Source organism: Hyperoodon ampullatus (assembly GCF_949752795.1).
Source record: "Hyperoodon ampullatus genome assembly, chromosome: 8".
NCBI lineage: Eukaryota > Metazoa > Chordata > Mammalia > Artiodactyla > Ziphiidae > Hyperoodon > Hyperoodon ampullatus.
In genome coordinates this window covers 16,500,488-16,514,753 of record NC_136921.1, presented here as the reverse complement: position 1 = coordinate 16,514,753, position 14,266 = coordinate 16,500,488, and the positions used below count along the sequence as shown (strand labels likewise).

General features: G+C 45.5%; 1 protein-coding gene across 3 annotated transcripts in view; it reads right to left on the bottom strand.

The window, feature by feature from the left end:
- The window catches only part of PAX3 (paired box 3), a gene marked incomplete at both ends in the record, with an annotated part of 102,138 nt that overhangs the window by 84,089 nt on the left and 3,783 nt on the right, over nucleotides 1–14,266 (bottom strand). For all 3 annotated transcript variants that reach the window (XM_079710568.1, XM_079710570.1, XM_079710569.1), the window contains one exon: nucleotides 13,680–13,814. In XM_079710568.1, the coding sequence (XP_079566694.1) occupies nucleotides 13,680–13,814 (135 nt within the window). The remainder of the gene's footprint in view (nucleotides 1–13,679; nucleotides 13,815–14,266) is intronic.

Below are 14,266 nucleotides of genomic sequence, written 5' to 3'. Positions count from 1 at the left end.
ATTCAAAATAAGCCAGGTCTTGAGTTTCCACCCTGGCCTTCTACCTGGAGCTGATTCCCTGTAGAATGGGGGACATTCCCAGGCACCCCTCTTGCCCCTGCACTCTTAAGCCAGGCTCTTTGTAGTTTCTGACCTGTTGCTAAATTCCCAGTGCTCCATTTGCCTTCTTCTTTCAGACAAAAATTCAGCAGTATTCAGAGCTTGGCAGGGCCAGTGACCACAAGCAGACATTGGCTTCTGGTAAGAAGCTATAGAAATTGCCTTTCTATTGCCCTCTGATAAATGTGTCTTGCATGCATACAAGCCCCGGATGTGTCCCATCTGCGTAAAAGTCAAGCAAATCTACCACCTGGAAAGTTTCCACCCTGGAGAGCTTCCCAAATCATATTCTGCCCTGGCATATTGCAGGTTCCCTGGATGCTCTGTGAGGAGATCCAATTTATTCGCTCGACCTCCTGAAATGGACTCCCAGCCCCCTTTAGAAATGGTCTGAGAGGATTTTATGTCTTAAAAATTTCCAGAATATAACCAATAATTCCAGACACTGAGATCCCATTCACTTGGGAATCATGCAACGGAAACTTGAAGTGTTTCACCAGATGAGTTCATGGGTCTCTTTTTATTTTAAAAAGTTACAAATCTAAGAATCAGAAGAGAAGGGGCAGTTCTCCCACTGGAACGCCTGCTCCCTGATGCTGAGCCAGTTCCCTAGAGAACGCCTCCGCCCGCTGCCTCCTTCACCTGTAGGATGAGAACGATGTGAGGATGTGGTGAGAATCTAAACAGTGGCTATTCTGCTGAGGTGGACCTGAAAACCACTGATTTTATGTGGTCTAAATTTCTGTTGAGAACCTCACAGCAACCTGACAAACAAATCACAATTTACCTCGTTGGGATTAATCCTCCCAAGACCCTCCTTCCTACATGGAGAGCCGCATACTTTTGCAGGTAGTAATCAGATGTCACTAATTATGGGCCTGATTCAATCCAAGTTATGCACAGAGCCAGGAAAGGGGGGAAAAAAAGCTGCTTTTCATTCTTCTCAGCTCTTTGCAGATGCTCTAAATGCCAGGCCTGTTTACATCCCCAACTGACCCCTCTGGAGTTCCATAAGGCAGTCAGAGGGGAAACAGAAAGAGAACCAGGGTTCCCAGCTGGCTGTTTCTATCGAAGCACAGACAAAAGTTCTAGCATTAGGAAAACACACCTTCCTGCCTTGTGTCTGGCTGAATAGTGCTACATGCTGTGGGGCTGGCTGCAGGAACAGTCAAGAAAGAAGACTTGTTTTTGTTTTTCTGTTATTTTGAGAAAAACGAATCAAGATTTTGATTTTCAAAAATAAATCCTTAGCCCCTAACTTGTTCTCCTGTTTCCAAAAGGCCCAGTCCTAAGAAGGAATGACTTGAAATATTGACTTTAAAATATGTATTGGTGGGCTTCCCTGGTGGCGCAGTGGTTGAGAGTCCGCCTGCCAATGCAGGGGATACGGGTTCGTGCCCCGGTCCGGGAAGATCCCACATGCCGCAGAGCGGCTAGGCCCGTGAGCCATGGCCGCTGAGCCTGCGCGTCCGGAGCCTGTGCTCCGCAACAGGAGAGGCCACAACAATGAGAGGCCCGCGTACCGCAAAAAAAAAAAAAATATATATATATATATATATATATATGTATTGGTGTTCACATCTCCAGTTTTCTCAGGGGGCTTTGGAGAGTGTTGTTTTCTCATATAGTTGGAGCCCAGTTCTTTCTGGTTCATTCCGCAGACTTGAACTTCCAGCTTAGGTAAGCCAGGTACTCAGCAGCATCAACAACTGAATTCCTGAGCATCAGATTTAAGGGAAAATGGCCTGAAATGATTTGAGGGAGGCAGGCTATGTGCAAAAACATAAAAAGTCTTCTGTGCCTAGAAGGGAATGGATACATACTCCTTAAAAGTTCATAAAATTAAAAACTAACCTTTACCAAACTCAAGAAACCCCTAGAGAATCAGGCCAGCATTTTTCAAAAATTAGAAATACAACACCATGTTTTATTAGACATAATCTGCTTTCTTACTAGTTCAAACCTAATTTGGTAACCCTGAAAGACAATTTCTCTTTTGTAACTAAACAATCAGAATAAGTTGTCTCTGAATTGTTCTAAAAACTATCCATAATTTTTCCAGTGCAGAAAGAAAAATAAGAATGTTTAACATAAGTGTACCATTTTTGATGGAGGCGAAGTGAAATAAACAGTAGATAAGAAAAAAAGAATAAAAAGGGAAACCAATAAGTCAAAGCAAAAAGCTTTCCTTGGATTTAGAGAATGTTAAATTTGGAGAAATACCAAAATATTGGAGGAATTTCCTAAGCAGAAATTTCAAAACCTATGCTCCTACCTATGTACAGTGGTAGAAGGAAGTGTCTCTTTTTTCTTGTACAAGTGGCCACAGGCAAACACGCACACACTCCATGTTTAGTGAGCATTCCTTCACCATTTGTTCTCAATGCAGAACCCAAATTCCACCAAAGCTATCAAAATCACAAATGTCATTCCCTTTGTCTCTACCACAGAGGAATTATTTTACAAATAAAGTCACACATGTGCCAAATGGTACTGTTGGATTGGAAACACTCTAAATGCTGTTAAATAAATCATCACTTGCCAATAGGATGGAATACTATGCAGCTATACAAACAGGCTGAGGAGACCCTCAGCCTCTGATGAGGAGTGATTGCAGAGATATATCCTAAGGTGGAAAAAAAAAAGCAAAACGCAGAACAGTTTCTACAGTGGGCTACCATTTGTGCAAACAAAGAGGAGAGAATATTTTTAAGAGAGAAATACAACTGCTTGTTTATGCAGACTCTCTAGAAAGACAGCCAAGATACTGAGGGTCCTGAGTGGGAAGAAGACTTGTCATTGTACGCCCTTTTCTATATTTTGAATTATGTACAGAGTGTAGGGTTTACCTGGTCAAAAATAAATATGATTTAAACATACAATCTGACAACGCGTGTATTTTTCACTTGAGGGGATGGACAAGAGGGCAATCCCCGGAATAAAAGAACGCTTTCGTTTTTTAGGCTGAGAGTTGGCCCCCATAATCCAGGAGTCCCCTTGCCTCTAAAAGCCTTCAGGGGGCTAGCACAGTCCAGAAGGAAGGCCCAGGGCTCACCAGCGAATTTTTATCAATTCACTGGGGGTCGACCAGCCAAGGAGCCGGGCTGCCCGCTGAGACGCCTAAGCCGTGACAGCTGCGTAAACTGGCGGTGCCCCAGCCTGACCTATTTCAGAGACAGGTCAGCCCAGTGCATGCAGGGATAAGAAAACAACCTTCCTTCTCTCCAGTGGCTGCACTGGCAAGCTGCTCCAGCAGGAGAACCACAGGGCAGGAGCTCTCCAGCCCCCCGCAAGTCTTACAAGCCAGGCTACTTTCTTTTTACCCTCGCTTTGCACCCTACTCATACAGAAGTCCCAAGCTTTGGGGGCTGGATAGAGAGGGAAACTGAATAGAGAGGTCATTGAAATGTATCCTCCAGCTTAACAAACACTATTTTGGCAAGTTTCCTTAATATTTCTGAACTCCAATTTTAAAGAAGAGGGATTAAGAAGAATCATGCAGAAAGAAAGAAGAATGCACACAATCTCACGTGCAGAGCCATAAAGACATTTAAGAACAAGGAAGCAGGCTGGAGAAGGGACGCAATGAGAAATTATACAAACACAATTCCACAAAATGAAGGACTGCACCAGGATTTCAGGAATAAGAACGTATGTGTGAGATCCATTTTCAAAAAGCAACTTATTTGTCAGTTCAGTGGAGGAAAAAAAACTTGTGCAAATACACAAACAAAACAAAGTTTGATTTGGAAGAGTTTTAAACAGCCAAGTTAGTCTAAGAGAGAAAAGTAAACTACAGAACAGGAGAAAAAGTAATTAAGAAATATCTTTTGACATCTCAGCAAATGGTTTCCAAATTTTATTATTTTTCAAACTATTAAACCAATATAGTCTATTACATTAAAGAGTTTCTTATAAACTCAATTTTCTGGAATCAGTGAAAGTGAATTTTTTGGTGAGTGTGTGCATGCTGTGTGCATGTATGTGTGTTGGTCTTCATTGTTGCTCCTAAGCCTGAATTAAGCTTTTATTTGCCCTTGGGCAGAGCCCATCTGCCAGTAGGCTAGTCACTTTCTGCATGTTCAGAGGGCTTTTTTCCCCACAAGATTTTGAGTTTTCCTGTGAGATAGGTGTAACTTGCACATAACTTGCATCTCTTCATTTTATTCTCATATCACGCTGGGAAATTGGTATAATGTGCCCCCATCTTACCAGACATCAGAACTCAAGGGGCTCACACCCAAAATGTGTTGTTCTCAATTTTAGAGCAAAATCAGTGATGCAAGACAGACTACTTTTACCTTGGGTGCTATGCTCTTATAAGGCAAGCAAAGACATGAAAAAGGACTTTGGGGTGTGTTTAAGTCAGACAAGAAACATTCATTTGTATTAGTGAACTTCAGTCAGGAAACCAGCCAAGTGGGGATTCAGAAAGAAGGAACCTGTTGCTTTTCTTATAATAAAATGAATTGGGCCAATTAATTTTCTTTAGTTCAGGTTAAGCTCAACCATGGTAATTGGGAGACACACACACACACACACACACACACACACACACACACACATACCCTGTGGCCAAGATTTTCGTAATCATGATAGTATGTTTGAATACTGGAAGAATTTTAAAATATGTGTTTGAAGACAGACTCTATGAGTCTATAATTGTTTAAAAACAAGATTTTTTTCAAAAAGAAGATAGATCCTATAAAGGAAACAAAAATGATGTTAATACCCTCAGACAATGCTGAAGTAAGTTAATGCCTATATTAGGGTTTGCCAAAAGAAAAAAAAAAAGATAAAAGACATGAGGGGTATGGTGGCTGTACTCTTAGTTTATCTGTGTACCTATAAAAATCACAAGCCTACAAATGTAGGCTTTCTGTTAAAAATGTAAATTTGTATGTGACCATACAAGCATTGACTACGAAAGTATACAAAAACCAATTCCATGTTGCTAGACAAATTGCATACAGCCATTAACTTTCCTTTCTTAGCTATTCTACCCTAACTTACTTATTGTTTGCATGTAATGACATAAAGCCAAGTACATTTAATTCTGTAGTTGTTTCCATAAATATGCCTACCATCTGATTATAAAATTTTTTAAAATTTACATTTAAGCCTCCTTAAAACTATACTATTTGAATTCTCAATATGATCCTGGAAATTTTTAATGCTGAAAAATCAGTGGTATTTCCTCTCCTTCAATCCTATGTTAGTCAGCCAAGAAGAGTCTCCCATCCTTGTCACAAAGCATTTTGATCAGCTATTTTAAAATAGAATCCAATGGAATCTGATCCAGAATGAGTGGGAAATTGCTCCTCCAATCAAGAGTTTATATTAATATGCTATTGTAGATACAGTAAAGCTGGCCAAATAAAAGTACATAAGAATCAAATCACTAAATGGGTTTAAGGAGACAAATAGATGGCTAGTTTGTTATTACCTGTCTTGAGTTCTAGTTTGTTTTACTGGGGAAGATTCATTTCCCAATCACTGCAGTAAGAAGGAGGACATAAAAACTCAGACTACTTACTTTGATTGAGTTGCTTCACCGCAAAGAGAAGGGGTTCTTTGTTGTTTGGGGTTTTTTCAGCTTAAAATCCTGCAGCTAAAATTTAAATGCTATGAACTTTGTTATATGCAATGTGCAAGGTAAAACTCTTTCTCAGGATTTTTTTTTCCAAGAGAAATGTGCACCAAATCAAATTCGAAATGTTACACCACTGTTCTTTATTAAAATACAACTACTTCTTTAAAGAAAAGTGGCCATTTCCAGGGCAGAAATTATCCGTTAGTCTCTTCTCAGTTTTTATCAGGAAGGAAGGAAAACAGACATTGAATATATGAATTCATAAGGCCTTCATAAGGCCTTTTATTGCTCAAGTGTCTTCAACAACTATTTTCCATGTTTTTCATAGCTCCCTTTGACAATGGTGAAGCTTCTAACTCAGCTCTCTTAAATAAACGTTTTATAACGTTAATGGCCATTTTGATAACTGCTCATTTTCCAGTTACAAACTGGAAAGTACATATATTCTGTTCCTTTGAGGCCAGCACAGAAATGTGGGGGAAGCTTTCTAAAAGGAGAGACGTCCCGATTCCAGCAAAAGTTCAACACTGTTGGAGCTCAGTGTTTGGCCCAACACTGCAAGACAGAGCTGAAAGCTGAGGTGTGCCACTCTCTACCCGAGACTGTCATGAACGGGGCGAGAAAATCTTTCCTAACAGAGCAGAGGATGGTACTCTGTTCCCACTTTTGTGTGTATCTTCCAAGAGAGTGGCAACTTCTGAAATTCCCTTTCACTTTCTCTGATCGCAATTCCCCACTGAGGCAGCCAGTGTTTGTTTTTTTTTAATAATAATATCAAATGTTTATTTTTTCCAGCCTTATTGAGATATAATTGACATAGCCCGTTATTGAGTCAGTAATTCTGCCTTGGTACTGACATCAGGCCCCACTCAGAGTATGACTCTGCTGTCCCCCCTGGCAGTATATGAATAAATAGCCTGATATCCAAGGCGGGAAAGTCACTTTAACTCCACATGTAAATGAAACATGAAATATACATATACATGGAAAATGCAGCAAAGAACTCTCTAGCACTGCATCTGGACCCAGGACAAGGCAGTCATAATAGATCTGCACTGACTCACACTTCCAGCTTAATCTGTGTCAGGCAGTTGTCCCACACTGCAATGATTGGGACTATTTCAAAGGACATTTGAGCACAGATAGATTATTAATTAATTGGGAGATTATAATACAGAATGTTAGAAAATACCCACTAATGATTCTGACTCTGTATGTCAAGATTCATCTTGTTCAAGAGTGAATAAGGGGACTTGCCTGGTGGCGCAGGGGTTAAGAATCCGCCTGCCAATGCAGGCGACGCGGGTTCAAGCCCTGGTCCGGGAAGATCCCACATGCCGCGGAGCAACTAAGCCCGCGAGCCACAACTACTGAGCCCACGTGCCACAACTACTGAAGCCCACGTGCCTAGAGCCCGTGCTCTGCAACAACAGAAGCCACGGCAGTGGGAAGCCCGCGCACGGCAACGAAGAGTGGCCCCCGCTCGCCGCAAATAGAGAAAGCCCGTGCACAGCAAAGAAGACCCAATGAAGCCAAAAATAAATACATAAAATAAATAAATTTATTAAAAAAAGAGTGAATAAGAGTAAAATAAAATAAATGAAATAAAAATAAAACCCTAAGCACAGTTATTTAGTAGTGAAATGAACACAGAGAAAGGGATTCAGAAAATCCCGCACATAGGCAGATCTATGATGCTCAGTTGAATATTCAAAACTGAATCTGGCATAAATTTCACAACCTCAGAGTGACTTGTTGGAATTTGCAAATTAAGCACAGAGATGGTATTTCCAAAAGAGACTTTGCATGCATTTTAGCTCTCATAATAAAAAAAAATCTATCCAAATATATTGAACTCTTAAACAAAACAAAACAAAAAAAGCCTAACAGTTCATCAAAAAATCAACAGCCAAAGAAGTCATAAAATTATTCAAGGAAATATTTTTCCTAGCATTCAACAGCAGTGCTGAATATGAATTGGTAAGCTGTGCTGTTACCTCAAATTCTGATGACTCTAGAAAGTGTAACCTACAGGAGAAATAAATCTTTGTGTGTGTGTGTGCAACTGGGTATAGTTTACTGCCAACATAACTCATAGTGACCGACTTATAAATAAACTTTAACTCTACACACAAACAAACACATATCTGCTCCTACATTGTAGGAGGTTTAAAAATATACATGGGACTCATCTAACCATCCATAAACACAAAAATTGTGAAAACATATGTAGAGAAATGCAGTCAATCTAACTCCCAGTTTCCTGTGTATTTAATTGTTCTCCAGCTAGTTTTACACAAAACTCTGACATCTTGCCTTTACGTCATTCCAGCTTGGCAGGTAACTTCAGTAAAACTTCCATATTTAGAAATTTAGTGACATTCAGGATCTTAGCTTCCATGCCTCTCGTCACCTCCCCCAAACGAGAAGTTATTTGATGATAAATTCACCATCTTAGCCTAAGTTCTAAGCAAGAAATCACCATAGGATAATTAAAAACACCCCATGAATCTCTTCTCTGCAAACTTAGGACACATAACTGGTTTCGGTTCCTATTTCTTAAAGAGCATTCAGTCAATCCTCCTTAGAGGTTTCAGAGGAAAAGGAGGATTTTCCAAGACAGATAAGTTGAAATGATCTCGCTTTGATCTCAGTGGTTAAGAATCCCTCACAATGGAAGATGGCCACTGAGAGGCCGGGATCCCGGCCTTTTAATGCGTAACAATGGTATCAACAAACAGCTACTTAATCAATATTTGGCCAGAGCTGCTGAAAACTTCCTTTTCAGATTTTAATTCCTAGTTGTAAAACAACCCCAGAGCAGCCAGTGAGATAAGGCATTAAACTGACTGCTTAATTGCCTTTTACTGTCTTGTTAGTTATATATGTACATTCTTAATGGTTCTTTAATCTTTATTTACTCACATAAATAAGTTACCTGCCATAGGACTCCACCGAACTGAATCAACCTTCTCTGCCCCAGCCCTGGCCAAACTCTCTCACCGTTTATTGATGTTGTTGAGGCTTTTAATATTCATTGGCTATTTATTTACGTACAATGTGAGCATTTAACCTCATAGTTAGGAAGGAATTTTTTTTCCCTTAAAATATATGTATTCATGAATGTTGAACCTGAGTTCGGTGGCAACGCTCGTATTCACCTGATTAATTTCCGCATATTCTACTCCCTGAACTGACGCGCCCTTGCTGGTTCCACCTCACCGCGCCGATGGCTTTTACTGCACAGCCCTGGGGACTCTTAAATGACCCTTCGGTAATTATTACCCACGTGAAGCCCCTACGTCCCCGCTCCGGTGCTATCAACAAGCAAATCAAACTTCAAAATAAACATACAATTTCAAGCATTAGTTAGAAAATCTGCATGTTTTCAATAAGACTAGAAAGTGAGCCTACAGCCGTCAACCCAACCAAACAAACCCTCGAAAAATAAAACTACGATCCGAACTCGGGTGTTTCCTTTCAAATCGGTCCAACAGGAAAATCGTTACCGTTATCTCCTTGAAAAGAACACAGCGAGGTGTTTTAATTTAATGCAAGTTTTGATATTTCCAATACATTTTTAAACGGGTGATATTTCCTTGTTGAGTATTGTAAGGGCTTCAGAAAACATGAAATTTAACCCCAAAGACCAGAGACGACATTGGGGTCAAATTCGTGATTCTGACAAATGGACTCGGAGAGTGGGCCGTCCACTTTAATAAAGGTTCCGATGCCACAAACCTAAGCTCGTATAGCCCGTGATTTTAATCTGTGGGAAAGTTCCTCCCTCCCCCGCCCCCGCCTGTTCCCCGCCCTTTGCCTCGCGCCAAAATGTCCTTCCCTGCTAACTTGAAGGCTTGGGGAGGGGGTCCGGGGGGGCGGGTGAGGGAAGAAACGGCCTTCCGCTCCCCTCGATGTCAGTAGCACTCCCGTTAATGATAAAATGTTCTTTTCATGATTCCACTGGAAACGAAATAGTTCCAGGACTTTTAAAACTTCTGTACGTTTTTAATTGCTTAATCTGATGTCCCGCTGAAAAGTTGATGCCGTCCTCGTTAATTTTAGAAAAGCTCCTAAGTTTACAAACTCAAGCAAAACTTTTGTCACCTTTACTTTCTCAAATTAAAAAAAGAAAAAAAGCACTGTTTTTCGTAAACATCAAATTGAAAGGGAGCGTTCAAAAAAAAAGGAGGGTAAGCTCCAACCTACCTATGCTTGGGGTCTCTTGGCTCAATCTTTGAAATTGTTGCAAACCTCCCACGCTCACTGGTGATTCTTAAAAGGGGTAAAGTCCTATGAAAGTGTATCTCCAGCCCCAATCAAAACATCAATTTGGCAATCTGGCCTCTCTCCCCCTGCACTCCCGAGCTGCCACTTCAAAGCCGCAGCAACAAGTCAGTAATTGTAACTTTGCATCTAAATATTTAAGCGAGAGTCTTGCAGTCGCGTGTCCATTTACAGTCCTCATCTGTGCTCTAATTCCATTACGGCACAAAGCAAAAATGTTTCCCAAAACTCACAAACAGGAAAAGCGTCACCCTGCTGCTGCTGCCGCTGGAGGAGGAGGAGTTGATGAAGGAGCAGTTTCTATTGATTAGTCACTGCTTTTGTGTTAAGGGCTTTCTTTAAAATAAGAAAAAAATGGGGGGAGGCTGCAGAAATTTCACTAATGTGAGCCTCAGGCAAGGAAGGGGGAAAAAAGAGGAGAAGAAGAGGGCGGGGGAGGCGGGCTGTGTCTAGATGAAAGTGAGAAGGACATAAAGGAGGCAATTGAGTCGGCTGCAGCCCGGCGAGCTAAGCTTCGAGCCGGCCGGAGCGCAGGGGAGGGGGCGGCGCGGCGCTTTGGCGCAGGGCGCAGGAGTGGGGGCCGGCCCATTGTGGCGGCGCCCGCGGGCCAGCTCCGCAGTGCCGGGGGAGGAACAGAGACGCCTATTGAGTGGCCGCAGCGCGGGCCGTGCCCACAGCCCCGGTTGCCGCGACCGGGGCTAGGTTCCTACCGCTGCGCCTGCTCGGCTCTTGGGGAGAGGAAGGGTGTGTGGGGAGGGGGGGAGGGGGAGAGATGAGGAGGGTGCTGGTGGGGGGTGTTCCTGGTTGCCCTACCCTCTCCTTCCATCCTGGCAAAAGAGCTGGAAGCAAAGATCCAGGAGGGGCGCACAGCATCTATTGCGCGCCTAGGGCGCACGGGCCTGAGCGCCCCGCGTCGGCCCGAAGCGAGGGACACGGCAAAGTTGGGAAGGTGAAAGAGGCCATCCAGAAGAAAGGACAAGACCCTGGAGAGGAAAACGAGGGCCGTTCTGACCTCTTTCGGGGTACCTCTCTCCCTGTGTCCCAGTCTCTGACAAGTAGAGAGAGGTACTCGGGAAAGCCAGTCTCAGAAACATCCGGCAGGCCGGAAAGGAAGCTGGAACCTCCAGAGAGAGCGCGCCGCCCTGATCATGACACCTAAACGTCCCTCCTCAGCCAGGCTCCTCCTGCCCGGCCTGGGAGCTCAGAGCCCTTTATCAACTTTCAGTCTATTTTCCAAGCGGGGCAGCCTGGGACTTTTGCGGCCCAAAGGATAGAGGGAAATTTTTTTATTTTTTGAGGTTTCTAAACTTCCCTTCAAACTACACTCCACTCTGTCCTTTCTCTGGGCCCCTCTTGTCCTCCAGGGCTCATCTGGAAAGGGAGCTAGAGGCACTGAAGAGACTGACGTTGCATCTTCCCTGACAACCCCAAATTAAATTAGACTTCAGCCTCCGAGTTGTGTGTATGTGTGTGTTTTCAACGGTTCAGCCCCCTCTGGGGAGAATACTCTGATTTTAAAAATGGTAGCAATTGCCCTTGAATGGCAGCGGGCCCAGCTAGACGGCCCAAAAGACTAGAAACATTTTGTAGGTGAAATGGCCACTTTTTCCACGCTGGAAAGTCCATAAAACTTCCTGGCGCAGCAGCTATTGGGGCTCATTGAATAATTCATCCCTCATTGCAAGCCCATAATGTCTATTCTCGGCCCTTTGTGGGGCTGTTTTCTCTTCTTTTCTCCTTGAATTATAAAAAGGTTGCCTTCCTTTGTTCACATCAAGCTGCTGCGAGCCGGAGCTTTGTCTGGGCCGAGCTAAAGTGTGAGTTTCAATGGACTCTCCAGGCTTTGTCTCCCAAGTTCATCTCCAAGTGTAGATTGTGTAGAGAAGGCCTTCTTTGTAAAAGCTGGAAAAGTTGTACAAATGTTTGACCAGCTCATTTGGGGCGTTTTGTCTCCTGGGCCTCGGTTGCCGGTGCTGAGAGGGAACTGTCGAGCTGCGGAGCAGGCGCCTCCAGCAACAAGTAGCAAAGCCTTGCCACCCTTCACCCCCCCTTCCCAAGCCTCTCCTACCCTCTGGGCTCATTGCCCCGCTGCCTGCAGGGCCCCGTTAGGTTTGGGGTTGGCTGGTTTCTTGCCTTCCTCCCTCCCCAGCACCTCCATGATGCATCTAGACCTAGAATAAAAGCTGGGTGTCTTCTCAGAGACCAGGGCAGAAACGCACCCCTCCAAAAGGAAGGGCTTAAACTGAGTCCATGTGAGGCCCCTGCTTTAGAAGGAGGGAAGCAACAGCACATGTATCTCCCCTGCCCAACCTGCCGTGGGTTTTGGTGTCTTTTCTTGATTGCCTGTGTGTGCCGGGGCTTCTAGGCACCTGTTTATCGCTGAAATCTGTGGTTCGGATTTATAACATTGAAATCTGGGCCCCTTCGAGGTTGTGTACAGAGTTTGCATGGATTTGTAAAGCTGCCGCTCCGGAGGGCCAGCGGTCCGCCCCGGAGCTGAGCAATGAAGGTAGAAGAAGCGACCACTTTCCCGACCCCCAGTCCTACCCTGGATGCCACCGGCTGAGGGCTCAGACCCAGCTGGTCGAAGTGGGTGACCGCTCCAAGCCCACCTGGAGAGCCGCCTGCCCTTCTAGGGCAACTCAAAAGTCAACTCAGCCCAACGAAGTCCCGGCCCCGGGCAAGGGAACGCCACGCATGGGGGAGGGGGTCACCTGGCAACTCCCGGCCCTTTGCGCTTTGGAGGAGGCGCAACCATCCCCAAGGCCGAAAGTGCTGAGACGCAAAACGGCGGAGACTCTCCTGCTGCCGTGAACCCTTCCAGGTTCAACTCCCACGGGGTTGGCTTTCTTTTGTGGGAGTGGGCGTACCTTTAGAGTCTGAAGACAACCCGCCGGCTGCACTTATGACTCCGCGGGGGAGATTTCCTCTTGAGGCTGACAGATCGCAGCCAACAAGAAGACAATGGTCCGCACCCCTGGGCGGAGAAAGGGTGCCGGCATTGCGAGCCCAAGAACCCAGAGCCCCTCGGTTTGTAACCCAGAGCTTAGGCTTGTTTTACTTCCCAGACACGCACAGCTCAAACCCTACCGCGTTTGAAAACCAATTTAAAACAAACAAAAAAACAGCCAACTTACAGATATACATTTATAAGGCAATCAATGTGCTGCAACCTTGGGACCTCACTACCTTAAAGAGTTTTGAGTCTCTCTCTCTCTCGTCCTCGTTCCCGTCCCTCTCCCTCTCTCCCTCTCTGCGCCCCCCTCCTCTGATGTGGAAACCCCTTTGGAGACCCGGGCCTTTCCTAAGGGCGGAAAAAGTTCCTTTAACCTCCGGAGGCTCACGGACTGCCCCCAGCCTCACAACCGCTCACAGACGCCCAGTCCCGTACCCCAGAGGGCAGCAGGGTGGCCCCGCACCCAGACCGCAATTTGCAGGTCTGCCTTCCGTGGGGCTGCGAGTGGTGTGGAGGAAAGGTTTAAAAATAGAAGGAAAAAAGAAAAGAAAAGATTTTTGTGTTCACTGTAAGTGCGTCGTCTCTGGTCTTTCACTTGAACGCTCTTACCCGGGTGCAGGGGATATGAGCGAGAAGGGACCTTGACACGAGCGGGGCCGCGCCGCCCTCAGGACCCCAACGTCAGAGCGCGGAGTCCGGGGAGGCGCCGGTCCCCAGGGCGCCGCCCAGCGCGCCGCCGCTTACCTCGTTCGCTCAGGATGCCGTCGATGCTGTGTTTCGCCTTCTTCTCACTCTCCTCCGCCTCCTTCCTTTCCAGGTCGGCCTCCTCCTCCTCGCCTTTCCCGAATTTACTCCTCAGGATGCGGCTGATGGAACTCACTGGGGGCGGAAGGAGGAAGGGGGCGCTTACGACTGAGACGTGCAGGGCCGCGCTGCAAGGGGCCCCCCGGCCCCCGGTCGGGGTACGGGTGGGGGGCCTAGAAGGCCTGCCCTGCACAGCTTGCTTCTGCCTCCTCCGGCGTCTTTGGGCATCCTCGTCCTTCTGCACGCCCCCCCACCCTCCCACTCATACCCCCATCGCATAATCGGCCTCTAGGGACAGCGAGCCGGGAGCCTGGAAAGCTCGCACCTCCAGGTTAGGGCCGGGAACCGCGGTCTCGGTCCGCTCTCCCCAGTAGGAAGTTTCCCTCCTAGACTCCACAGACGGGTCTCTAGGTCTCCAATCTAAGAGATTTCTCGCGCCAGCCACACTGCACCGCCTCAACCTGAAGGCATTGCGCCCCGCGGTTCGCGGTAAAGGCAGGAAGAACCAGAGAGGACCCGTCCCCTGC